The sequence below is a fragment of the Dermochelys coriacea genome, chromosome 1 (assembly GCF_009764565.3).
Source record: "Dermochelys coriacea isolate rDerCor1 chromosome 1, rDerCor1.pri.v4, whole genome shotgun sequence".
NCBI lineage: Eukaryota > Metazoa > Chordata > Testudines > Dermochelyidae > Dermochelys > Dermochelys coriacea.
Window position 1 is genome coordinate 22,998,388 of NC_050068.2, and position 27,417 is coordinate 23,025,804.

Sequence of the window (27,417 nt, forward strand, 5' to 3'; positions counted from 1 at the left end):
GGAAATTACTTAGGGAAGTGGATTGGACTGAAGAACTTATGGATCTAAAGGTAGAGGAGGCCTGGGATTACTTTAAATCAAAGCTGCAGAAGCTATCGGAAGCCTGTATCCCAAGAAAGGGGAAAAAATTCATAGGAAGGAGTTGTAGACCTAGCTGGATGAGCAAGCATCTTAGAGAGGTGATTAAGAAGAAGCAGAAAGCATACAGGGAGTGGAAGATGGGAGGGATCAGCAAGGAAAGCTACCTAATTGAGGTCAGAACATGTAGGGATAAAGTGAGACAGGCTAAAAGTCGAGTAGAGTTGGACCTTGCAAAGGGAATTAAAACCAATAGTAAAAGGTTCTATAGCCATATAAATAAGAAGAAAACTAAGAAAGAAGAAGTTGGGCCGCTTAACACTGAGGATGGAGTGGAGGTTAAGATAATCTAGGCATGGCCCAATATCTAAACAAATACTTTGCCTCAGTCTGTAATAAGGCTAAAGAGGATCTTAGGGATAACGGTAGCATGACAAATGGGAATGAGGATATAGAGGTAGATATTACCATATCTGAGGTAGAAGCGAAACTGAAACAGCTTAATGGGACTAAATCGGGGGGCCCAGATAATCTTCTTCCAAGAATATTAAAGGAATCGGCACCTGAAATTGCAAGCCCATTAGCAAGAATTTTTAATGAATCTGTAAACTCAGGAGTAGTACCGAATGACTGGAGAATTGGTAATATAGTTCCTATTTTTAAGAAAGGAAAAAAAAGTGATCCGGGTAACTGCAGGCCAGTTAGTTTGACATCTGTAGTATGCAAGGTCCTGGAAAAAATTTTGAAGGAGAAATTAGTTAAGGACATTGAAGTCAATGGTAAATGGGACAAAATACAACATGGTTTTACAAAAGGTAGATCGTGCCAAACCAACCTAATCTCCTTCTTTGAAAAAGTAACAGATTTTTTAGATAAAGGAAATGCAGTAGATCTAATTTACCTAGATTTCAGTAAGGCATTTGATACCGTGCCACATGGGGAATTATTAGTTAAATTGGAAAAGATGGGGATCAATATGAACATCAAAAGGTGGATAAGGAATTGGTTAAAGGGGAGACTGCAACGAGTCCTACTGAAAGGCGAACTGTCAGGTTGGAGGGAGGTTACCAGTGGAGTTCCTCAGGGATCGGTTTTGGGACCAATCTTATTTAATCTTTTTATTACTGACCTTGGCACAAAAAGTGGGAGTGTGCTAATAAAGTTTGCAGATGATACAAAGCTGGGAGGTATTGCCAATTCGGAGAAGGATCGGGATATTATACAGGAGGATCTGGATGACCTTGTAAACTGGAGTAATAGTAATAGGATGAAATTTAATAGTGAGAAGTGTAAGGTTATGCATTTAGGGATTAATAACAAGAATTTTAGTTAAAAGTTGGGGACGCATCAATTAGAAGTAACGGAAGAGGAGAAGGACCTTGGAGTATTGGTTGATCATAGGATGACTATGAGCTGCCAATGTGATATGGCTGTGAAAAAAGCTAATGCGGTTTTGGGATGCATCAGGAGAGGCATTTCCAGTAGGGATAAGGAGGTTTTAGTACCGTTATACAAGGCACTAGTGAGACCTAACCTAGAATACTGTGTGCAGTTCTGGTCTCCCATGTTTAAAAAGGATGAATTCAAACTGTAGCAAGTACAGAGAAGGGCTACTAGGATTATCCGAGGAATGGAAAACTTGTCTTATGAAAGGAGACTTAAGGAGCTTGGCTTGTTTAGCCTAACTAAAAGAAGGTTGAGGGTAGATATGATTGCTCTCTATAAATATATCAGAGGGATAAATACAGGAGAGGGAGAGGAATTATTTCAGCTCAGCACCAATGTGGACACAAGAACAAATGGGTATAAACTGGCCACCAGGAAGTTTAGACTTGAAATCAGACGAAGGTTTTTAACCATCAGAGGAGTGAAGTTTTGGAATAGCCTTCCAAGGGAAGCAGTGGGGGCAAAAGATCTATCTGGTTTTAAGATTCTACTTGATAAGTGTATGGAGGAGATGGTATGATGGGATAATGGGATTTTGGTAAGTAATTGATCTTTAAATATTCAGGGTAAATAGGCCAAATCCCCTGAGATGGGATATTAGATGGATGGGATCTGAGTTACCCAGGAAAAAATTTTCTGTAGTATCTGGCTGGTGAATCTTGCCCATATGCTCAGGGTTTAGCTGATTGCCATATCTGGGGTCGGGAAGGAATTTTCCTCCAGGGCAGATTGGAGAGGCCCTGGAGGTTTTTTCGCCTTCCTCTGTAGCGTGGGGCATGGTTGACTTGAGAGAGGCTTCTCTGCTCCTTGAAGTCTTTGAACCATGATTTAAGGACTTCAATAGCTCAGACATGGGTGAGGTTTTTCATAGGAGTGGGTGGGTTAGATTCTGTGGCCTGCGCTGTGCAGGAGGTAGGACTAGATGATCAGAATGGTCCCTTCTGACTTTAGTATCTATGAATCTATGAATCTATGAACAAAAAAACTTCAAAAACAGACTCCAAGGAGAGACTGCTGAATTGGAATTAATTTGCAAATTGGATACAATTAATTTAGGCTTGAATAAAGACTGGGCGTGGATGTGTCATTACACAAAGTAAAATTATTTCCCCATGTTTATTTCCGCCCCCCCCCCCCCCCGACTGTTCCTCACACGGTCTGGCCAACTGCTGGAAATGGCCCACCTTGATTATCACTACAAAAGGTTTATCCCTCCCCCATCCCTCGTTCTCCTGCTGGTAATAGCTTACCTTACCTGATCACTCTTGTTACAGTCTGTATGGTAACACCCATTGTTTCATGTTCTCTGTGTATATAAAATCTCCACACTGTATTTTCCACTACATGCATCCAATGAAGTGAGCTGTAGCTCACGAAAGCTTATGCTCAAATAAATTTGTTAGTCCCTAAAGTGCCACAAGTACTCCTTTTCTTTTTATGGTTAATCCTAGTGGGTCTCTCAGATGAACAATGACCAGCAAACATCTCCAGTACATGCTAAATTGTTTTTAATATTGCGTTAGATAAAAGTTGTTCTTTAATGTGTTAACTAACATGATACATTTTCCCAGTAGTCCCTTACTCAAAGAGTAGCTATATTTTCTTCAGTGATATTACTCGCAGAATAAGGTATTACTCAACATGGGTAAATGTTGTGAAATCTGGCTCTTTGCAAATCCATTTTTTATTTTTACTGTCTCTGATTTCACAATTTAAAATACAGTTCAGTTTACCTTCTTATTTATGATAGCTTTTTTAATTAAAAAGATAAAGATCAAAAGAATTCAGCTTGGGCCCTATTCTTTGAGCAGAGACAGGGTCCCCCCCCCACCCTTCTTCTTGAAAATGGTTTCTTTTTGCCAAAATTTACAATGTCTTTTCGAGTATCTAGTGAGCTGAATTTTACCAGAATGAGGTTTAAAGGTTTTTAGTATTTTATCCACGTTATCAGTCGCCTTCAGCCTGAACCTCTGGAGACACAACAGCTTCAGTAGAAAATATCAACTCAGTTTTACTCAGGGAAATGTATTTGCTATGTTTGCTACTCTGTCATTTTAATAGAGTAATAGAGAAATGAATTATATCTCAAGTTTACAAATCAGAAGTTTTTATGACTTTTATCCAGATTCTTTCATAATCACTCATAGATACTAGTAAAATTAAATTGTCAGTATAAATCTACATTGAACGGCTAATGTTTTTATGGTCAAGTCTGTTGGGTGTTTTAAATACTTCTAAATCATTTTAAATGTATGATCAGTGGGGAAAGTCTCTCTCCTTTTCTGATTCCTGCTTTCAACTCCTGATTACAAAATGGGACACATGAAACACAGCTATGGAGCTAAAGAAAATAAAATAAATAATGCTCTCATGACTACATAATAATCATGGATGATGAACATAACTAGTATCTATTTCATTATGTTTCCATTGCTGTTCTCTAATCTACCCCTTCCATCTGCTATTGCTTGCTCATATGAGGCAATTTTCAGGATTACAGCCTTTGTCTGTGAACTCTTTGGACAGGGGCTGTCTCTTATTATGTGTGTGTATAGAGCACATAGCACAATGGAGCCCTGATCTTTTTCAGAGACTCTGGGGTAGGGCTGGCTGGAAAACAAGAATTCTGTTTCATGAACAATTTCAAGAGCAAAGACTTGAACCTGTGTCTCCTACATCCCATGTGAGTGGCCGGACCACCCTGCTATTGACTATTCTAATTTTAATCATTCTTTTGTTTTGGCAAGAAATTCCATCCTGGACCTCAGAAACCTTCCCAATAAAATTTAGTCAAAATCAGTATGTTTCCACATAAGTTTCGGGTTCCACAAATTGCATTTTCCTATGAAATACATTTTGTCAAAAAATTCCTCACTAGCTCTATTCTAGGGTAATACAAATAAAACAAACAACATTAAAACAGAAGCAAAGGAGGGACGAATAGTTCAGTGGTTTGAGCATTGACCTGCTAAACCCAAGATTGTGAGCTCAATCCTTGAGGGGGCCATTTAGGGATCTGGGGCAAATATTGAGGATTGGTCCTCCTTTGAGCAGGGGGTTAGACTAGATGACCTCCAACCCTTCCTGAGGTCCCTTCCAACCCTGATATTCTATGAAAAGTTAAGTAGCCATCAAAAATAACAGACTCACATACTCTCTTTATTCAAATGCCTTCTTAAAACTTACTCTTCTGAGGTAACTCTCATCTCTATGAGCATCACCACCCTACCTGATATGAAACTACTCCTCATGCACTTCAGTTTGATTTATCAGTCTTTCAGACAGAATGTTCTGTGTGTGGTGGAGATCTGTAACTTTAAGAACCCCTCAATGCCAAATGGTAAAGGGCATTACAAGAATATCCTGATCCTAGTATGTACCCTATGGTCTTAAATGAAAGCCAAGGTTTTGCTGAGCATTAATATCATTGTGAAATATATGTATGAATTCTAAGTAAGGAGTTAGGTATGTGTGCTAAAAATATGTTCCTTAAATCTGTATTAAGGCAGAGTTGATAACCAGATTTCTTCTAGACAAAGGATATTTCTTTACCTGTGTCAGTCCGTCCACATGTTAGTTAAGCTCTAAAAACTTTACATAGTAGAAAGCCATTTACATACAAAATTAGAGGGGATGTGAAGTCAGCAGGAAGGCAGGAGAATAAACCCCTGAGTTGGGGTACAAGCTTATATTTGGGAATATAAGTGGAAGGCAAGAAGACACCCCTTTATCCTGCTCCTAGGAAGTAAATGGACAGTGTGTTTACATTCATAAACGGGATCTCAACCAGGCTTGGCTGAAACATGGCAGAAGACACTGGAGTTGAGATAAGCCTATTTAGACTAGAGATTAGTCTGTTAACTTTAGTCTCTAGAAAGTGTGTTATACTTTTGTATTATATGGAACCTGTTGTTTCATTATTCTTACTCACTGTCTCTTTAAACTTGACCTTAAACTTAATGTTATTTTCACTATATCTCAGTGCTGTGGTATTATACAAGGATCTGATCCTGAGCTGAATCCTCCAAGCTGGTATGTACACTGTATCCTTGGGGACAGCAAACCGGTATTACTGGGAATGTTCAGGGGATAAAGGAGTAGACACTACAGGGGAATGCTTCAAAGGAGCTCAGTGATTGGGGTACATCTATTCTTAATCTGCAAGGCAAAGCAAGGGCTTGCATAGCCCAGAATAGAAAGTTTGGGTAGCTAACGGCCTGGAGGTGTCAGGGAGGTGATGCCCAGTTCAGCAAAAGCAAGTCTCTCTCTCTTGCTGGAGGGTAATAATGTAACTCGCTGTCCTGCACACCCAAAGAATCATCACAGGACAAAGGCTGCTGCTTTTTAGGGGAGTTTTTCAAAGGCACAAAGGGCAGTAAGGCACCAAACTTCTGTTGAAAGTCAATGGGAGAGTTGGGGACTTAATTTCCTTTTTGCCTTTGAAGTCCCCCCTCAAATTATAATCATCATCTAAAGGGCATAAGTATTATTGATATTTAGAAACTTAGCAACGTATCTATAGTACCATAAGGTGTATTTGAAATGTACTTTAGTCTCTGGTATTAGTATTGTACTCAGACAATCTTATTTGGTGCATTGGATACTGTGCTTGTTATCACGTCCCCAGAGCGTATTGGACTGTACTTAGTCCTTTTATTGCCAGATACAGTGTTCCAAGAAGCAGGACTATAGTTCTGATGAAAGACAGAAAACAATGTCACTTGCAAGAAAATAATCCAGACCATGACAATAAAATAGAAAATACTTTGAATGATTGACACATCCTCAACATTGCTTTTCTTGTAAAAAATATTTCCCATAGTGTTTACTCACCTGGATTTAACCTTTCAAGTGTCAGCACATTATGCTGAGAATGGCAAACATAAAAGATCTTGAATTCTAATGCCAACTCTGACACAAACTCCTTCTGTGGCCTTGGCCAAGTAGGCCAAATATGTTAAAAGTGGTCAGTGACTGAGATGCCTCAGGGTTCTGGAGGTTGGCTTTTTTTTTTTTTGCTTTCTTTTTCCTGCCCAACTTGAAAGACTTTGGAATTTCAAGAATAGCTCAGTGCCCACAATTCAGTACAGCCTCCCTATTCATTTTACTTTAAGCACATAGAGAAGGTCTGTGCTTTCCTGAATCTAGGCAAGGACTTGGTGTGAATGGTCAGCACCTCTGAAATTTGGGCTGCAAATTGACCACCCAAAAATTGAGGTACTTCAAATCAGAGACCACTATTAAATATCTGGGCTGTAACTTTTCTTCCTTCGTTTCTCCATGTGTAAAATCATCTGCTTTATGGGAATCAGTAGTGGAAAGGCCAGTGATGAAGAAGTCAATGCTTGAAAAGTCCAGTGGCTGCATACCTAGCAGATCCCAGGCTCCCTGCTTACTGGATGATTGTCCTTTGCAGAACTTTTTTTTTTTAAATGTTGCCAGCTATGCACATAATTCCAAACAAGCAGCTGGGCTTCCCTTCTGCAAACCTAAAGAACCTTCTTCCTCCTCTTTACCGCTCCCCATCTTGTTAGGTAAAATTAAGCCATTCTGTTTTAAAGCATTGTCTCATTAGCACGTCACCAAATTCTTAGGTCAGCATTGTGATTAGTGAAATGATCCTGTGGGAATCTCATGATCATTGTGTAGGAGGAAAAATTGTTTCACAGGTCTGTCCAAAATGCGAAGGCTAACTCTGGAATTTAATGAAAGAGACAAGATAGGTAAAGTAATATCTTTTATGGGACCAACTTCTATTGGTGGAAGGCACAAGCTTTTGAGCTATGCAATAGCTCAAATAAGAGGTATTACCTCACCCACCTTGTCTCTCTCATATCCTGGGACCCACACGGCTATATCAACAGCGTTAACAACTATGGACAATATCAAATTCTGGAGTTTAATGTCCAATAGGGAAATGTCATACAGAATTTAACAGAGGTGGAACCAATAGGTTCTACTCAAATTTAATAAAGGTCTACAAAAATGACTTCACCGACCTACAGAAATTGATAGCTATCCTATGGAATTCTATAGTGGGAATCAGAGTAGCAGCCGTGTTAGTCTGTATTCGCAAAAAGAAAAGGAGTACTTGTGGCACCTTAGAGACTAACATATTTATTAGAGCATAAGCTTTCGTGAGGTACAGCTCACTTCATCGGATGCATTTTTTCAATGCATCCGATGAAGTGAGCTGTAGCTCACAAAAGCTTATGCTCTAAAAAATTTGTTAGTCTCTAAGGTGCCACAAGTACTCCTTTTCTTTTTCTAGTGGGAATATAATTCTCTTTATATTATAGGTTGATTCTATTACATTTTAACAACATAGGAAATGTTATACTGGTTCAGACTTGAGACCCATCCAGTTCAGTATCCTGTTTCTGACAGTGGCCTGAACCAGAAACTTTAGAGGAAGGTGTAAGAACCCCACAGGAGGCTGACAATTTATTCCCCTACTTTACCAACGCTCTTGTGCCAAGCTCAGCATCAGTGGCATGAAAAAGAATAATGACACTACTTAATAACAATTGAACTCAGTGGGTCTAATCATATGCTTAAAATTTACCAGGTGCTTAATGCTTAATTGGATCAGGGCCATTGTCCATCAACCTGTGAAAATTCTGATATTCCTGTACTTATTCTAAATGCTCTGTTTTTCACCCCAAACCATGTGGATTTCCCAGCATCCTCAGAAAATGTCCCAACGATCCCCAGCTGTTTTACATATATACGCTGGTCACTGCTCTTGACTTCTACTTTTATAGGCATAATATCGACCATGTATTTTCAGCCTTGCGGGGAGGGTCTCAATTCCCAGGTACATCAAACAGTTAGCGCTCCTCATATTGCTAAATGGGAGGCAGATTCTGGGCACTCACAGAGTACATAAAGGTTTCTGTTATTGAACAAGTTGAGAAACACTGGGATAAACTATGATATTTTAAAACATTTTACTCAATGCTATTTACATAGTTGTATTTTGGCGTTCTTAAATGATTCTTAAATGTTAATTGCATTATAATTACACTTTGGAAAGCTTCTCCTAATGCTCTGTTATTCAACAGTCCAGAATTGCTTTGACTATCAAAATAATACATTATGGGTTTTGATTATTTTTGAACAGCTAGTGGAAAAACATCAGTAATTTAATTTTTTTTTTTAAATTGCTTTTGGACTAGCTATAGCAAGGCTTCTTGCACCTTCATCTGAAGCAGCTGGTCCTGGGCCACTGGACTCGCCAGACCACTAGTTTGACCAAGTGTATCAATTTCTATATTTTTATGTTACGTTTTATCTCAGAGGAAATATTTAGGAAACAAAGTCTTAGCCTTTGAAAAGTGAGATCTATAACAAAGATGAAAAAGGCTAATGTAGTGCCCATCTTTAAAAAAGGGAAGAAGGAGGATCTGGGGAACTGCAGGCCAGTCAGCCTCACCTCAGTTCCTGGAAAAATCATGGAGTAGGTCCTCAAGGAATCAATTTTGAAGAACTTCGAGGAGATGAAAGTGATCAGGAACAGTCAGCATGGATTCACCAAGAGCAAGTCATACCTCATGAACCTAATTGCCTTCTATGATGAGATAACTGGCTCTGTGGATGAGGGGAAAGCAGTGGACGTGTTATTCCTTGACTTTAGCAAAGCTTTTGATTTGGTCGCCCACGGACTATAAGGTCAATAGAAAGCTAGCTAGATCATTGGGCTCAACAGATCAACTGCTCCATGTCTAGTTGGCAGCCAATATCAAGCGGAGTGCCCCAAGGGTTGGTCCTCTTGTGGGTTTTGTCCAATATCTTCATTAATGATCTGGAGGATGGTGTGGATTGCACCCTCAGCAAGTTTGCAGATGACACTAAACTGGGAGGAGAGGTAGATACGCTGGAGGGTAGGGATAGGATAAAGAGGGCCCTAGACAAATTAGAGGATTGGGCCAAAAGAAATATGATGAGGTTCAACAAGGACAAGTGCAGTCCTGCACTTAGGACTGAAGAATCCCATGCACTGCTAAGACTAGAGCCTGAGTGGCTAGGCAGCAGTTCTGCAGAAAAGGACCTAGCAGTTACGGTGGATGAAAAGCTGGATATGAGTCAACAGTGTGCCGTTTTTGCCAAGAAGACTAACAGCATTTTTGGGCTGTATAAGTAGGAGCATTGCCAGCAGATCAAGGGACATGATCATTCCCCTCTATTCGGCATTGGTGAGGCCTCATCTGGAGTACTGTGTCCAGTTTTGGGGCCCACACTACAAGAAGGATGTGGAAAAATTGGAAAGAGTACAGCGGAGGGCAACAAAAATGTTTAGGGGGCTGGAGCACGACTTATGAGGAGAGGCTCAGGGAACCAGGATTATTTAGTCTGCAGAAGAGAAGGACGAGGGGGGATCTGATAGCTGCTTTCAACTACCTGAAAGGGGCTTCCAAAGAGGATGGATCTAGACTGTTCTCAGTGGAAGCAGATGATAGAACAAGGAGTAATGGTCTCAAGTTGCAGTGGGGGAGGTTTAAATTGGATATTAGGAAAAACTTTTTCACTAGGAGAGTGGTGAAGCACTGGAATGGGTTACCTAGGGAGGTGGTGGAACCTTCTTCCTTAGAGGTTTTTAAAGTTAGGCTTGACAAAGCCATGGATGGGATGATTTAGTTGGGGATTAGGTCCTGCTTTGAGCAGGAGGTTGGACTAGATGACCTCCTGAGGTCCCTTGCAACTCTGATATTCTATGATTCTATGAAAGCCTTAAAAATATATCAAGCAAGAAGAGGGTCACTCCAGACAGTTCCCCCTAAAATCTCACAGAAATATTAGACACATTTGTATGTTAATACTCATGTATTGAAGCTTCTAAGGGTGTGATCCAAAGCTCATTAAAGTGAATAGATAGACAATTACATTCATATCCACCAATTATCAATATTTAAATCCTGCAATGATGGAATTGAGAAACTAATGGCAACAAGTACAGTTACCTTAATGACAATGGTCTCATAATGCTACTATTGAATCTACCATCTCTGCAAGTATTTGGAATCTAATTATTACGAACAGATTCATAAAGTGAAAATCCCCAAGAATGCTCACAGAACAGCTATGACCCAATACATTTTCATTATTACTATTTATTATTTATTATTATTATTTACCTTTTGTAGCATAGTAACACCTAGAGGTGCCAGCAAAGACTGGGGCACTTTTGTGCTTGATGCTGTACATACATGTGGGAAGAGAGAGTCTCTGCTCTGAACAGCAAGACAGACAAACTGTGGGAGGGGAAAATGTAGGCACAGAGAAGTGATTTATGCAGTGCCATGCCACACGGAAGTCCAATGGCATCACCAGGATCAGAGCCCAGGTCTCACAAGTCCAATTTCATGCCCTAGTTACTGGACTACGGCTCATCTTTTTATCTAGACCACTATGAAAAATTCATTTTTGCGGTTAATTTATATGGGGTCAATCTCTCCCTCGGAGAAGAGAAGCATGTGCATCTCCACTTGGCATCAATAAAAATTGCATACACTTCTCCAAGGTCACAGCTTAGCCCACTATAACACTTGTCCAACATTTGTCCCACAGCACATTGTGATGATTCAGGATTTGCATAAAGGTGAAGGGAGAAGTATTATTTGAAAAAAATGTATACTTTGACTTCCAGAGCCCCACCAGATGCTAACCCACAAATACGGACAACAGGATTATGTATTTCTTGGAGAGAGGGGTTGAGTCACAAAATTTGGATCTGGATTTTAAACACACAAAGATTGGGGTCAGGGCCTGGATCTGGGTCAGGCAAATCATGTCTTCACCTACAGCAACATGTAGAGTACAGTCACTGCATGTCCAGCTAGCACAGGTATAAATAGCAGTGTAGACAGTGAGACACATCTTAGGCAACAGAGTAGAGTACCCTACATGCCGGAACCCCCAGGTTATATACCCTACATGGCTCCCTACATGCCCAAGCACATTTTTAGCAGTGTAGTGTCCTGCTGCATCCCCTCTGCCAGAGCCTTTCCATACTGAAGTGAAAGGCTCCGGCAGGTGGAGGTGGGGAGCAGGGAGCAGTGGGGAATGGCTCTGGCAGTGGGGAAAGGCTCTGGCATCTCTCTCCTGCCAGAGCCTTTCACTGCAGCATTAGCGACAACTGTGGTCACCGCCTGCCTTTCACTGCTGTGTGTAGCTATGTGTAATACCTGTACTTTACATTCTGCCATATATATTGATATAAACACAGAAGAGTGACTTTGCATCCCCCTCACACACACACACTTCTTCTTGAAACCCACAAGTTTAATTTTTCATTACACTTTTCTTCCTCTGTGACTGTTGTCATGGAAGGGGATAATTTCACTATCTATGGTGCCATCCTCTGCCACAATCTATAAAACAGATAAGAAAGGGCTACATTGTGATCTAATTTCTAATGCTGTATAAGGGACAGAGCATAGCAATATCACTCCAGGAGCAGCTGTGGCAAGGAATTAACTCAGTAACAATTCCTTCCATGCAGGGATAAGTAAGTTATTTCAGCTCTTTAGAGGATGCAGTTTACTACGCCACCCCCTTGCACTAGCTCAGCTCCATGGGCTGGCATGCATGTGTGAGGGGACTCATCCAAAGCTTTGTCCCCCCACTTGTGGGGAGAGTAACAACTCCATGGAAGCTGCTCTTTCCTTCTGCACAGGACAGCGATCCAGACAGTGTGGAAGGTGTGAGAGAAGAATTTGCACCCCCTTTAAGCCATTTTGCCCCCAAGTAATTTTTCTGGATTAATTACTTATAACTAATATTCATTAAAAGTAGTATTTATCTAATTAATAGGTACTAATGTGACAGCTGCCAGCTTTGCTGATACACTGGGGACTGAATCAGGAACCTCTGGAGCTAAAAATAATTAACTGCTACAGCTTGAGCTAAAGAGTCCACAAGCCCTGTGTGGTGCTGTAACGGACTCCTGTCCTCTATGGATTGAGCACAGAGGGAACCTGTAACACACACTCACCAGTGGGTTACACGAACACACTGTCAAACCATCTTTAGCTCCTAGTTATTTTAGCCCAAAAGAGGATGGCAGCATGCTTGTGTGGAATTTTACTTCCATATTTCTGCTGAGGGTTCCAACGCTAGAACTATTAGTGAGATACATTTTGGTTTCTTTTCCCCAAAATTGGAAGAAATTGTGAAAATGAATTTACCACAAATATTTCCCCTACTCTAAAATTTCACACCCTCATTTATTTTAAATGAGCCCCTAAGCAAAGGAACTTGTACAAACTCTGGATCAGGCCTGTTAGTTGTGACAGTGACCGACTCTGCTGATCCGTCTTTCAGGAAGAAAATGGCTAAACTCTCTGCCAGGTCTTTCTCTCTGATTCAGACATTTAGTAATTCTTAGTAAAGATCTCTTTTTAAATTACTGAGACAAAGTCATTTCCCTCAGATCAGTAATCTTGCTTTGATCTCTGAGCAGTAATACTAAGCTTCTCTCATATATCCCCACATACTCAATCTTTCCTCACACAGATCTGAGTTTCCTGCCAGTCGGTCTTTCATTTGCCTTTCTGAACTGCCCCCTGGGCAGAACCCAGGTTCTTGCCCACTAAGTTCGTCACACACTGCTCCCCTCTTCTCTTCACTCCAGCCACAAACATGTTACCTATGTTTTTATATGGTGCTCCATTGCTGGAGCACTTGAGTGTCTCATCCTCATTAATGAATTTATCCTCACCACACCCCTGTGAGGTAGGGACATATTATCCCTATTTTACAGTGAGGAAACTGAGGCACAGGGTACATTACATGAGTTGCCCATGATCACCAACAGGTCAGTTGCTGAGCTGGAAATGGAACCAGGCTCTCCTGAGTGCTAGACTAATGCCCCTATCAACTAGAGCACTCGTTGTAACACTAAGCTGCATTTGGCCAGACCTTACCCATGTATAGCTGAGTCATTTGCACACAACTAGTCCTACATAGGCACAGCTGAGCTCCTTGTAATCAATCCCACTTCCCACTTGCTGAGCTGACTTGCTCCTGCTTAGTTAGCCTCTCCATGCACAGCTAAGTTGCACGCTCAGCCATTTCTTGCACAGAGTTGTGGCTTCTTCAGGATGCACAATCCAGCCTGCTTCTTGAGCACCACAAAATCTAGCAATTCAATAAATTATGGGCTAGCGTGCTCTTACCCCAACATAGCCAGCAAGGGAAGTGGGGGGAGGGAAGGGGGATAAAATTTCCTCCTCCTTTGTGGCTATATTAGTGTAACTCCCATCATAGCCCCTTAGTGCTCAATGGAACGGATGGACCATGCTCCCCCTGAGGCAAGGGAATGAGGGCTGGTGATGGGAGACTTCCTTCTCCTTCCCCACATACCATCTAGCGGAGCTGGATGGATGCACCGGCAGGAAGTATACTGTACTTCATAAAGGGATGTTTCAATTTTAACTTACACATACTCACAGTCCAAGAGGAGAGTCCTGAAGAAACTATGCTTCACAGGAGTGGGTCTGAGGCACGTCTCCCCAAGCACCTTCTCAGGGCCTTGCCAAAGGGCATGATCTAGTCCTATTTTACTAAGGAAAAGGTTGCTTTTTTGTTTTGTTTTGTTTCAAACCAATGTGTGGTCAGGGGCAAGTATCCTAAACCAAGCTGTTCAGAAAGGAATGCAAAAAAAATTTGCAAGATTATTTTTTGGAAAGAGAAAGTTACTATTTATAGTGAAGTAGCATGAGGAACTGCTGCTAGATGCAAAATATTAGTGGATTTGAATTAAAAAAATACAGAAAAACAATAAATACAAAAGGCTCAATCCTGTCCTCAGTACTGGTGAGGAAGTGTCAGGTATGAAAGAGGAAAAAAGAAACTAGAGCTATGTTTTCACTGCAGAATTAACTGGAGCTATCTACACTTCAGGTAACTTGCCTTGAGTTAGTCTATCTCACGTGAGAGCAACCTCACTGCAGAATAACACTTGAGCAGCACAGTGGCTGGATTAGCAGCACGGAGTGGTCATGTTAGCAGCTATTGCAGAAGTTTTGTTCAAATATCAAAAAAGAGTCTTGACTAATGGTGCGGAGAAGGAGACAAAGTCAGGTGCACTGTATGAAACAGAACTTTTGCTATTAGAAATGAGTATTAAAGAAAATGAGGAACATAATGCTGATATTGCCAGTCCCTGACCCAAACAAACCAGTGTAATTTATGTAATTTAGCCTTATGTAATTTAGCCACGTAACCAAGAATAAAATTATTTAACCCAACAAAATTAATACTCCATATTTCTTTTTGCAATATGTTCTGCAGACAGATACACTGTTTAATGGATGTATTTCTTGTACTCTAATCAGTGCCATCTGTAATATTTTCTGTCTGCTGACCTGAGGAGGCCACAAACAATAAGCACAGATGGATACAGCCTTGTGTATACATCTCTACTAAACTGAATAAATGCAGGGTTAAAGTAGCACATAATTTTTTACACTTGAAATTCAGTGCACTCACCTTTTCATTTGGGGTTGAATGCCAGTGGTCCAATCCCACTAGGCCTATGAGGTAAACATTTGCTGAGCATTTAAAATGTTTTCCATGCATTAAAAAAAAGCCCTTGAGGGCTATTGTCACAAGCATTTTCTGTCTTTCATCTCTGTAGAATACTATCACAGACAGGCAATGCAATCACGATTACTATTGAGAATGCTGAGAGTTTAGTGTCCATTGAGAGTTGCCTTTTTCACAAAGTTTTTGGTCACTGTTCTTTGTGCTATTTATGGAAGAGAAAACCAAAGCTGAGTTGGCATGTGACTCCAGGCCCAAGTTCTATTTGCATCAAAAATCATACTCATGATTAAGGATAAGATTTTGTCATGGTTATTTTTAGTAAAAGTCATGGACAGATCATGGGCAATGAACAAAAATTCACGGAAGCCATGTGTGGTGTTTAGATGCTGCTTGTAATTATTAGAACTGGGACCACTGGCTGCTGGGAGTCAGGAGACAGGACAGGAAACAGGAAGCAGGCGGGTGAAGTTGAGGAGGCTGAGTGAGAGCTACCACAGGTGCAGCAGCAGCTTGGTAAAGAGGTTTCCACTTTGAAAATAAAGGCCTGTTGAAGTTTGTTAGTACCTTGCCTGGTTGCTACAACACCATGACCTGTTTGTGACTTTTGCTGCTGCAACTCCATGGTTTCTCCACCACCCGTGGTGGCTGGGAGCTGTGGGGATCCCCCTCCGCCCACGGCGGCTGTGAGCTGCAGGGTGACCATATTTCCCAAAGAGAAAACAGGACATCACAGCCACTTGCCCAAGGCAGCCCCCTCCCACCGCGGGAGGCTGTCCCCCTTTGCTGGAACCCTGAGGAGGGGCCCCTGAGGAGGGGAGTCTGTCACCTGTGACTGGAACTTTGCAGCCCCCTCTACTCCCTCCCCATCACTTGTCGCTGCTGTCACCTGTTGCTGGAACCCTACCAGGGCCCCACTGGCTGTCAGCTCCAGAGTCCTGCAGCCCCCGGGGAGGCTCTCTGTCATTGAGGTCTCTGGAAATCACAGATTCCCTGACTTCCATGACATCCCTGTCATAAACGTAGCCTTACTCATGATTTATGCAAGGTATCTGTGTGTAAAATCTTGATGGGGCAACGGGAGTACATCCATGATGTAAGGATATCCCTATGGTTAGTGGACTAGCTTAGGACTTGGTCTGGTCTGTGACACCCCCTTGCCCTGGCTAAGCTGCACTAGCTGGTATATGGGGGAAGGGGCAGATCCAAAGCTCCAGCCAGTTCCCACCCCTGCCCACCTACCTGTGTGGGAAGAAGAGTTGCAGCCCACCAGTAGCTGTTCTTTCTTTGCCCAGGCATGTCTGGTGACACTGGACTTGGGCAGTGGATTGACTTTGGACCCTGCCTTCCCTGGGTAGATGCGTAACCAGGTTCATGATTCAGCCCTCCACCGCAACCCCCCATGGTTTGAAGCCATTTTCCAAGCTCTTCCTAAAAGCCATATTTTTTCCCCACAGAAATAATGCACAAAAAGGCCCCACCACTAGACATTATCTAATGCTTCAAAAAGTCTTTTCCAGTTTCTGAAACCTCTCCTGTTTGTCACCCCTCACACCATGGTGTATATTTCTAGGATCACTGAGCTGTGGCGGGATGGTTGACCTTAGGCCTTCTTCTTTGCAACACACCCAGGACTTGCCCATCAGCTCACTAATGTACACTAAGGTGTATCTTACTGATTAAACTGCCTCTCAGGAACCTTGCTGCTCACTGTAGCGTATCAAATAAACATGCCATGCTACCAATAAGACTCAAATACTCAGCTGAACCAAGCATTGACTCTTTTATAGTCAAACAAATGCTATTGTGCTGAAACAAGTCATCTTTAGACAATAATAAGCTGGAATAGATATATATTCTCTACTAGCTGCAGCAATGGGAATGTATTATAGAGACTCATCCTGAGTCATGCATCAGTCCCTTTACATTGCTCCTGCTGAAAAGAAATGAGGATGGCTCCAGTGAAGGGAGAGTTTCCAATAGCCACAGAGCTTGTATTGCGGGCTCTTGAACCACCTTTGTGCAGCCTCCAGGATCAGAGGTAATGATAAGATCATTTCCTAGGAACATCAGGATCTAAAGAGATACTGTGGCACTCCTTTAATCTCCAGTTGGCTAAAAGCCCCTTGCGGCCCCAGCCAGCTTGCTACAGTTTAAAGCAGGCCCAGGTTGGGTAGCTGCAATTAGTTTCCCCCAGCTCAGCTGTCTCTAGTAGATACTGGGCACCACCGCTTTTATGTCCCACTCATCACCATGGCTTTTTATTGCAGATGATAGCCACCCCCCTCCCCCATATTTCTCTCTTTCTGAATTTTGTAGAAATACATTTCTCCAATACAGCTGGGAGACATTTTTATGCCGACACTTTTTTCAGTGAAAAATGCAGATTCAGCAACAGCAAAATGCTTTGTAAATTCATATCAGTTTTGCCAAATGTTTGTGGGGGGGAGTAAAAATTCTGAAAAAAATCAAAATGTTTCATTTTGGCATTTTCTAAACAAAACCATTTGATTTTTCAGCATGAAACGACTCTTTGTTCAAAAATTTCCTTTAATTTCATTTGTTTTAAATTTAAAAACATTAAAAATTGTCAAAATTTGAATAAAACATTTCTGATTTTGTCAAAACAAAATTTTCCCTCAACCCAAAATGATTTTTTTTAAACTTTTTATTTCACCAAACCTTACTAAAATTGTTGGTTCAACTCGAAACAATTTTTTTGACGTTTTGAAATTGCCAATGCACTGAAAAATCCCTAATTCACAAGCTCTATTCATAGATGAACTTAGTATTCTCTTGTGCAATAAAGTGCATAAATCACTCCAACAGAATAGAGTCTTCTTTTTAATCCAAGCTGTTTACTATTTAGACTTCTAAAATAAACCATCATCTCAATATGCCACCTTTAAAATATTCTTACAACTAGACATGACAACCCCTTAATATAACCAGGAAACATTCTGTATCATTTATCAAAAGTAGGACGTCACTTATATTTAACCTCTCTTTTTTTTCCTTTTCTCTCTCTTTTTTTAAGATCTACAAGTATATCCATTACACTGACTCTGTCTCACAGTCACTGAGGGCCCATTGGGCATCAAATCCTACTACTTTGCAAATGAGCAACTCTTAGTAAAATCAATGGGAGTTTGAGGTTTACATGAACAAAACACCTAAATGACTTTTGAAAGTGGGACTTAGGTCCTTTGAAAATTTGAGGCCTGCAACAGAGGAACACCTCCATGTGTTAAGTGTAAAAGGAGGTATAAAGGATTATGAGCACCCACAAGTCCAACTGAAATCAATAGATTCTCTGTAAATCAGGCCACAAATGGATGGAATAAGGCAAGACAACAGAGCAACCTCAATAGGAAAAAAATAGCCATAGTAATGGACTCACATTGGTTGAAGATGCAGAAATAAATAAGCAATTATAATTATTCAAAAAGGTGTGGTGATTGTTTCGTTTTGTGATGGGTCAATGGGAGAACGCAGGAGCCCATGTAGCCATGCTATTCTCCATTGTTCACCATCCAAAGAGGAATAGGCAGCATGGTTAAAAAGGGCAGGCAGCGTGACCTGGGAAGTGGATAGAGGCTTAGATTCTACAAGTGACAAGGGCCCAAGCCCCATAGATTCCAAGCCAACTGCATGGAGGTGCTTCCCTTCCATGTTCTTCACAGGCTCACCCTTCCATCTCCTGTACAGCCGGCTTCACTGTCATGTTGCTCTTTTTTTTGCCAGCTGTACAGCATGCTTGTGAACCTGCCAACAGAACCTTCATTCTTCGGGCAGCATATACTCACCTTTCCAATTGCACTTCCTTGGAGGTGGAGCATGTCAAAGTCAAGTGACTGTTCTGAGACCCCCTTCATGTAGCCTGGCACTCCTGCTCTCCAGCACCCATTAGTTTATGTGGAATGCGTGGCAAATACACAGAGGCACACTGCACATACAGCAGTCACCTTTCCTCTTTGTGCAATTACCGTAGTCTCATTTCCTGCTTGATTAACGCAGCTAATATTTTCCTCTCTCTCCTTTCCATGCAGATGGAAGTGAGCATTTGAGCCATGATGACCAGATCATATGAAAGAACAGCTGCATACTTTCTTTAGAACAATGCTAATGGAACAGCACTATAGACAAAGGAAAATAATCATTCATACATAATCTCTCCATTTTGAAGAGATTTTTATTTCATTTCCACACAAAGACTAGACCAGCTGTGTCTTAAAACAACATTCAGATCAGCCATAGTTTTAGTTATTAATGGCATCATATTGATATGCATTTTCAAATAATGTAGCAAAGAACAAGGATAACATAAATCAGAAATAATTATCTATCTATTACGGCCATTCTCTGAAAAACTGTATTATGCAGCAATATCTTCCAAACAGGGACACCATGTACCATGTAAAGTATACACACAAGCCTCTCTGGTATCTATATCATAGATGACAAAGATTCTGCTAAAATGATATCCTGAACTTCAGGAAACACACACGCACAGTACATAACTTATATGTGTGTGTGTTTGTGCACATGACCCAGTTATACTATGCATATCAGTGAACACCTATAATTATACAGGGTTACTCACCTGCCTAGCAGCAAAAACTCTCCAGCCAGACCCAAGCGCCTCATGGCCATTAGCAGCCCTCTCACAGTCATGCCCTCACAGAAGCAAGCAACCACTCTTGCCTTGGGCAGGTGGCTCCTTAGCTTTTTCAACAGCTTGTCAAAACTCTGTTCTCCAGCATTGCTATAGATCTTGTAGGAATGAGCAATGCAGATCCCCTCCTTGCCCGACATATCTTTGAAGGCTTCCATTCCACTCTCACCATAGTTTCCTACATGGAAACAAACACAAAACCCACAAACTGTAAATGAATAGATTAAAATTTTAAGAAGGTTTTCCATATTAGGAAATAAACAAATCAGGTTAAATGCATTGTTATCTTAATGGTGCTCACATTACCGACGCTAATAAGGTACCATTAAGAAATATTGTTTTTTTAAAAAAAGAGAGAATGCTTACAACAAAATGTTTATAAATCACAGAACTAACCTAACCCTTCAAAGTCTGCTAAATTGACTGAATTAGCTCAGTTGCTATGAGGTTTTTGGCAGTTTTTAAACGGTAAAAATAATTGTTCAGAACTAATTGTTTGTTTTCTTCCTGCTTTAAAATATTCTGAATGTTAAAAATGTTAATTAGCAAAAATGTGACTGTACATAATGCAATCTGAAGCATACCAGTATTTTAAACATGCTAATAATGTATGCGTGGCAAAAGTAATCCTCTGAGGAAAGGTCCTTTTCTGTGCATCTCTAGAGAAAAGGTGGTAAAACTGAAGACACAGAGGTCATGATAAGCTAAAATGCTAGGGTTTTTTTTTATTAAAGAAGAAATGTAAATCCAAAGCAGCATAGAAGAACTTTCATGCTTTCTCGCGTGCTGCCCCTCATGCACAGGAGAAGCTCCTTGTAAACATTCACAAATCCCCCACCCCATCGTCTCTTTCAAATCCTTCCTTAAAACATTCCTTTGCTAAACTTGACCATGATTTGGGCATTGGTGTCCTGAGACTGAGGCCTAACAAGCAGACCAATATTGTCTCATTGTTTCCTTGTCTCTCTGTTGTATTCACCTGTTGCTCCTTGTCTTTGATAGCAAGCGCTGTGGAGCTGGGACCATCTCTTTGTTGTCCGTTCATATGACAACTAGCACAATGGCATACAGGTCCATGATTGGAGCTATGAGGCACCACCACAACACAAATAAGAAGACAGTGAGAGACCAGGAAAGTGAGACCACTGCTGGGAACTGCTGATCCTCAGCTCATCTGTGTTAGTGCCTCAGGGAAAGAAACTCTAACCAGGTGCAAACTTTACAGCATATCAACATAATACAGGAACATACTAAAATAGTGACAATAGAAAGATATTGCATTGAGTGGTTAGAGTTGGATCCGGGAATTTGGACTCGTAAGTTTTACTTCTAGCTCTGCCACTGTCTAGCTTTATGACTTTGGGCAAGTCATTTCCAGCCCTCTCCAACTCAGCTAACACATCTATGAAATAAACATCATTTGTATTATGGTAGACTCTTGAGGCCTATTATGATAGGCACCATAAATAAACATAATAAGAGACTGGCTCCAGCTTGAAGAGCATTCACTCTAAATAGACAGCACAGACAAAGGGTAAGAGAAAGGAAGTATTTTACACAAAGAGAAATGAGGCATAGAGAGATTAAGTGACTTGTGTGTGAAAGGTCATGCTGTCAGTTTGTGGCAGAGCCAGGATTTCAGCCTAGACCTTCTGGTTTACAGTCTAGAGTTTTAACCACAAAACTACCCTCCCTCCCATATTAGGATTAAAACTGGTCCAAAATCAGAAGTTCTGCCCGATTCAAATCTGGAAGAACAATCAAAATATCAGCAATTCTCACAACACAGAAAGTTCAAAAACTGTTTGATTTTGGAATGTTAAAATGTTTCATTTTGGCTTAGTTCAATGTCAGTTTGTTTTCCTCTAAGCTGCTGTGGTGTCTCATGGAGCTATAGCTTGCATGTCTCATGACCCATTTTAATCTATGAGCCTGGCTCCTGAGCCAGAATATATCTCCCATGATGTGCCATGGTCATGTGGCTCATGTGAGGCAATGCATCAGTTCATCCAGAGGCTGAGACTGCAGTAAATCATGGGAAATGTAGTCTAGCCAGGGAACCCAGCCGACAGACAAATGGAGATATTAGGTACTCAAACTACAACTCCCATGAGGTCCTGCAGCACTTCAGGCCTTCACAAATTAATGGCTAACTGACCCAAAATGAAACATCAAGTTGGTTTGAAAAAATATATATATTTTCTTTTGATTTTCCCAACAGAAAATTCAAAAATTATCAGCAAAATTATAATTTGTTGATGGGAAATTTTGATTTTGCAGAAACTGTATTTCTATTGAAAAAAACTTTTCAGTGGAAAATTTCCAACCAGTTGTAATTCACCTACAGAATTACATCTCTTCAAGGTGTAAAACACTCAACTCCTCAGATGAAAGTGCAAACACAAACTATTACCTTGAGGCTTGCTTTAAAATTGAGGATAGATTTAACTACAATGCAGCACAAATAGCAGTTTTCTCAATAAATGTCCAACCATTGACTCTTTTATAATCAAACAAATACTATTATGTCACAAATGTACTGATCATGGAATATTTCAAGGCCCTGTAATTTTGTTACACCATACAGTAAGTGGTGCCTCATATAAAATGAAAGAAAGTGCTTCAAAATTATGCAGATTTTCCACATTCGGAAGAAAAACATCCTGACATTCTAACTCTGAAAGTGACTGAGTTTCCGAGTTGGGAAAACTCTAGGTGTCTGGTATGAGCTTGAGGGAGATTCAACAAAAACAGAATGCAAAGCTTTGCATCAAGATACTTGTACAAATCCACTTGTCATAATTGTTGCTGATTAAACTACTTTATTAATTATTCATAGAGAATTCCCCTGTTGTGGAGTACTTTTGATGAGGTATGTATATTTAATTTTAGCTATACTATAGTGGTAATGAACACACTTTGGTGGAAAAATAATCATTGCTCTTAGATTCCCTTATATCACAAAAACAAATTAGTCTGAATTTCCTTAAAACCATGTTTCCCCTCCAGGAACAGAAAAACCAGGAAAGGCGGAAAATGTTGTAGGAGGCTATATGAAGTTTTCATCAAGAATTTCTGCCACACATTTCCTGCAAGGGGAAAGGAGCTGGATTTGAGGAGTTCATGGAAGGAGAGACGCTTGGTACATTTTCTCAAAGAAACCAGATTTTATTGATCTATGTGTAGGCTTGGAAGGATTAGATATTTATTGGTAAGTGTCAGTAAATGTTGATTTCACCCTAAACACCTAAACCAATGAAAAAATATTTCCATCAACAATTATCAAAATTTACAGATAGACAAAGTAAGAAAATGCTGCTTGAGAACTTATTAGAGTTTGATTTAAGGATATTTACTTTGTATATTTTGGCATGGGATGTTGGTGTGTGCTTTAATGGTTAGAAAACTTTAACCGTTTGAATCTTAGCATCTACTGTTGTTGGGGACACCGGCCATGGCCACTAGGTAACTCAAGGGGATGGAAGACCACGAGTGTCGCTGAAGCCCCCCTCGCTCTAGGCCCAGATGGCCCCCCCTTCCCTTTTCTGCCTGGAGATACTCACAGCCTTCACGCTGAGAAATTTGCAACAGTGTATTGCAGGCGCAGACTGGCTGGAGCAAGATTAGGTCAAGCAGGACAGGAATGTTAGATAGTGCTGAACAAACAACGCCATATATGGGGGAATAGATGATAAGAGGAAAAAGGGGAACTGGCTGGTATACCGGATTGGCTATATGGATACTTAGGGCAGCTTGCTATTGGATAAGCATGCTAAAGAATGAATGTATAAAATATGTGTAACTGCTTGCACTGGTGTGCAGGATTTGAGATTGTTGTCTCCCTGTACCGCTTGAAGCTTCAAATAAACTTTTCTACTTCTCCACCCCATTGTGATTATTGGGCGACGCATACCAGGCAACGAATCCAGCTGTTGCCTGCCTCGGGCATTTTGTGCCAGCAACACTGTCATTAAATAATTATTATCTGACCCCGCTTACTGTTCCTCCCACAACTGTGAAAATTTAAGTTACTGAAAATAAAAGAAATGCTTAAAACCCATAATTTTGAGCAACTATGAAAACTGAAATTGTTAAAAGTTTTAAAAATGCTTAAAATTAAACATTGATAATATTGATGTTATCCATTGAAATTATTTTTAAAAAATGAAATGTGGTAACTATGTTGTGGTAGTAATATAAGGGCCACAACCAGGTTGGCCCCATTGTACTAAGCTGCAAGTGGGTTGCTTAGGCAGCGCTCCCTTGTGGCCCCTCAAAGTGTGAATTCCCCAGTCGCGGGTCCCTGTCAGTTGGATGCCACCCTTCATGGGTCTGGCCCATAATACCTTAAGCCCTCTGCCTATGACAGACTTAAGTCCCACCCTTTCTGGGGCATCAGAGTCCAAAATGAAAGGAAAATTGTGAACTTCAAACCAGGATCACCCAAGGATTCGTCAGCAGGACCCCGCCCTTCTACTCAGGGCTCGTCTCTGTGTAGCCAGTCCCTTTTGTTGGTTTTCCTGGGACCAGTCATCCCATCCACCAGGAGGCTCACCCAGCAGCAAACTGTCTTCGGTTCTTGGCTGGACGAAGGCTTCCCTCACAGCGGAAGAAACAGAGCTCTGCTCTGCTCTTCCTGGTCAGCCCCTAACTGAGCTGGGCCTCTTCCATTTAAGTCCCCTCTCCACTCCTGACAACTGTTGTAGGTAAAGCAGGGTGGGGCCAACCATATCCACAGGCCCTCATTAACTGCCTTCCTACTAGCGTGGGGCCTATCTGCTCTAGCACACAGGCTCTGTCCAAAACATACAAAAATGGTAATTCCTTCTCCAAAGAGCTTACACATTAAAAAGAAAAGATGTAAATAGATGGGTGCCACAAACTAGTGGCCTGGGGTGGGGGAGGCAGTGATAGAAGGTGTGCACAATTCTTAGCTAATCATTTACAATGATCAAAACTTGTCCCAAGTAAGAAATAGAAGGGGGGAAATGATTTACTGTTACTTTGTTGCACAATTTAAGTATAACAAATTTATTAGAGCATAAGCTTTCGTGAGCTACAGCTCACTTCTTCCACCAAACGCATCCGACGAAGTGAGCTGCAGCCCACGAAAGCCCATGCTCCAATAAATCCGCTAGTCTCCAAGGTGCCACAAGCACTCCTTTTCTTTTTGCGAATACAGACTAACACGGCTGCTACTCTGAAACCAATTTAAGTATGTAAGGCTTGTCTACACTTACCGGAGGATCGATGCTGTGGTGATCGATGCATCGGTGTTCAATTAGTGGGTCTTCACAAGACCTGCTAAATTGACCGCCGATCACTCTCCTGTCGACTCCTGTACTCCACCTGGTCGAGAAGAGTAAGGGAAGTCGATAGGAGAGCATCTCCTGTCGATGTTGCGTAGTGTGGACCCCGCGGTAAGTAGATCTAAGCTGCGTCAATTTGAATAACTCTTTGTAGACAAGGCCTAAGACTCATAAAACCACACCTAGACATGAATCTGTAATGAGAAACTGGTGGTTTACATTCACACTCTGTCCCCACTAAACAGTCTCTTCATTAGAGCACTTGCAAACTATGAATCTATATTGTAGCTGACTCTGCACTAGAATGTGGGCCAGATTTTCATTGTTTGCTGATCTCTTGAAAATGTGACCAGAAGTGACTGCTGGGGACTTTTGAACATCTGGCTCCTTTTTAATGTGAATAAATGAAAGCTGAGCTCTTTTGAAAATCTGCTTCCATATGTCTCAACATGTATAAATAAATCATGTATTACATCATCTGCTAATGACTTAGCCCTGCCTCTGATTTACAATTTGGTTCAATATAAGGCATGTGCATTACCACCTATGTTATAACTATAACCACGTGCTAGCTCAGCTTCAGCTGGATCAGTACTAGTCACTATTAAGAAGTTTAAAAAGAACAGATTGTGCTTTTTTCTTTCTCCCCCATCCTCCGGGGATGAAAGTGAATGTAGTACAGTATATAATACTTGGATCTGATAGAAAAGGGTCTGGCAAATTACTCTCTACTCCTACTATTCCTTCTGCCCAGTAATTGAGCCAATTAAACCCTCTTAATACAAACCTCTGAGATTTAATCTGCATTATAAGGCAAAAGCAACAAGGGTTTTAGTCTAAAAATAATAAACAAAATACACTGACATCTGTTTCTGTCAGATTAGAGGACACCAATACAAGATAATAAAGAAAGGCTCCACAACTGACTGAAATACTGTGCTGAGAGAATTTTGGTAGAGCCACAAAAATTGTTTTATTGCTTTTTGTCCTAATCTGTAATGCAAATTGTTATCAGACATCTGTCCCATTTTGAAATGAGGCTTAATGCATGGGAACGAAAAAGGAGGCTATTTGGAGAACTTTAAGATATAAAATTGATACAGATGTTGGGGAGAAGTCCAATCACTACAGAGTGTAATTTAGGAAAACAGAATGGTCAATCAAGAATGAAGAAATGTATTACACCATTTATTTAGCAGTGATAATCCTACCTGACATGGGGAGCGTATTTCTTTAATCAAGACGCGCTACCCTTGTTTTTGATAGGTAGGGAGAAATCCTAGTAGAGATTTTCAAAGCAGAACAGCAGATTTAGCCACACATCTTGTACTAAAATTCACTGGCTTCCATGAGAGTTAACAAGGTACAGCATCTTGCAGGAGGTATTTGAAGAGCTGTATGTATGTATAATGATTTATATATAACTTGGAGCAATGGGAAGAAATTATTAAAATGCAACATGCTGTCTGATTATCAGAACAATCTTCCTGAAAGTCAAGGGTAATAGGATGTAGAACAGTCTCCCAAAGCGAAATTGTAGAAACCAGTGGTGTAGTTGTAAAACAATAAAAAAGTGGTAAACTTACCTTAACTAAATTCCATATTCCACAAATGAGAAGTTGGTAAACTCAGTTTACCCAAGTTTACTCTTGACGACTCTGCTGTTAGAAACCTCATCATTTGTGACATTTAAAACTAGACTAGAAAACACTAGAAAATGTACCAGTGATCTACTGGGTTTCTTCTTGACATGATTCTATGACTCTTCTTAGGTTTGGCCATTGCTAATAGTAAGGACAGAGCCAGATTTATAAAGGGATCTAAAGAGGCAGATAGGATTACAAAAGAACCTAACTCACATTGAATGTCAGGAAACTCAATAGGAATTAGGTATCTCAACTGCTTAGGTGCTTTTGAAAATACCACTAGGCTCCTATCTGGAACTTTAGGTGCCCAAATACTTTGGTAAAGCTGGGTCTTATTTTAGGCTTTGTACATATATAGATAGATAGATATAGATATATTCTTAATTTGCTTGGAAACATATTATTGTGTTAAACATTTAACCAGCTTCATTTTCAGCAGTGGTACTATTAGTTCTGGTCAGATATGATCAGATAAACATTCTGAAATGTAACTAACTCATCAGCAGCTCTCCGGACAAATAGTGTAAGAGGGTTTTCTTGATTCAGTGACTAATCTCCCCTTTGGAGAGGTGAAATCAGTTGGCTCAGATTAAATCCAGCAAGCATATTATGTTAGTTCTTGTGATGGGGCAAGGCCAGATGACTATGGAAGAATAGTGGGAGATAGATATATTAGCTCCAGGCTAAACAAATGCCAGGTACCAGAATAAGTGAAATG

The 27,417-nt window shown here is 40.7% G+C and overlaps 1 protein-coding gene across 6 annotated transcripts in view; it reads right to left on the reverse strand.

Moving 5' to 3' along the window:
- Window positions 1-27,417, reverse strand: part of GRM5 (glutamate metabotropic receptor 5) — a 367,684-nt gene that overhangs the window by 181,489 nt on the left and 158,778 nt on the right. For all 6 annotated transcript variants that reach the window (XM_038378367.2, XM_038378328.2, XM_038378350.2 and 3 more), the window contains exon 3: window positions 19,673-19,922. In XM_038378367.2, coding sequence (XP_038234295.1) covers window positions 19,673-19,922 — 250 coding nt within the window. The remainder of the gene's footprint in view (window positions 1-19,672; window positions 19,923-27,417) is intronic.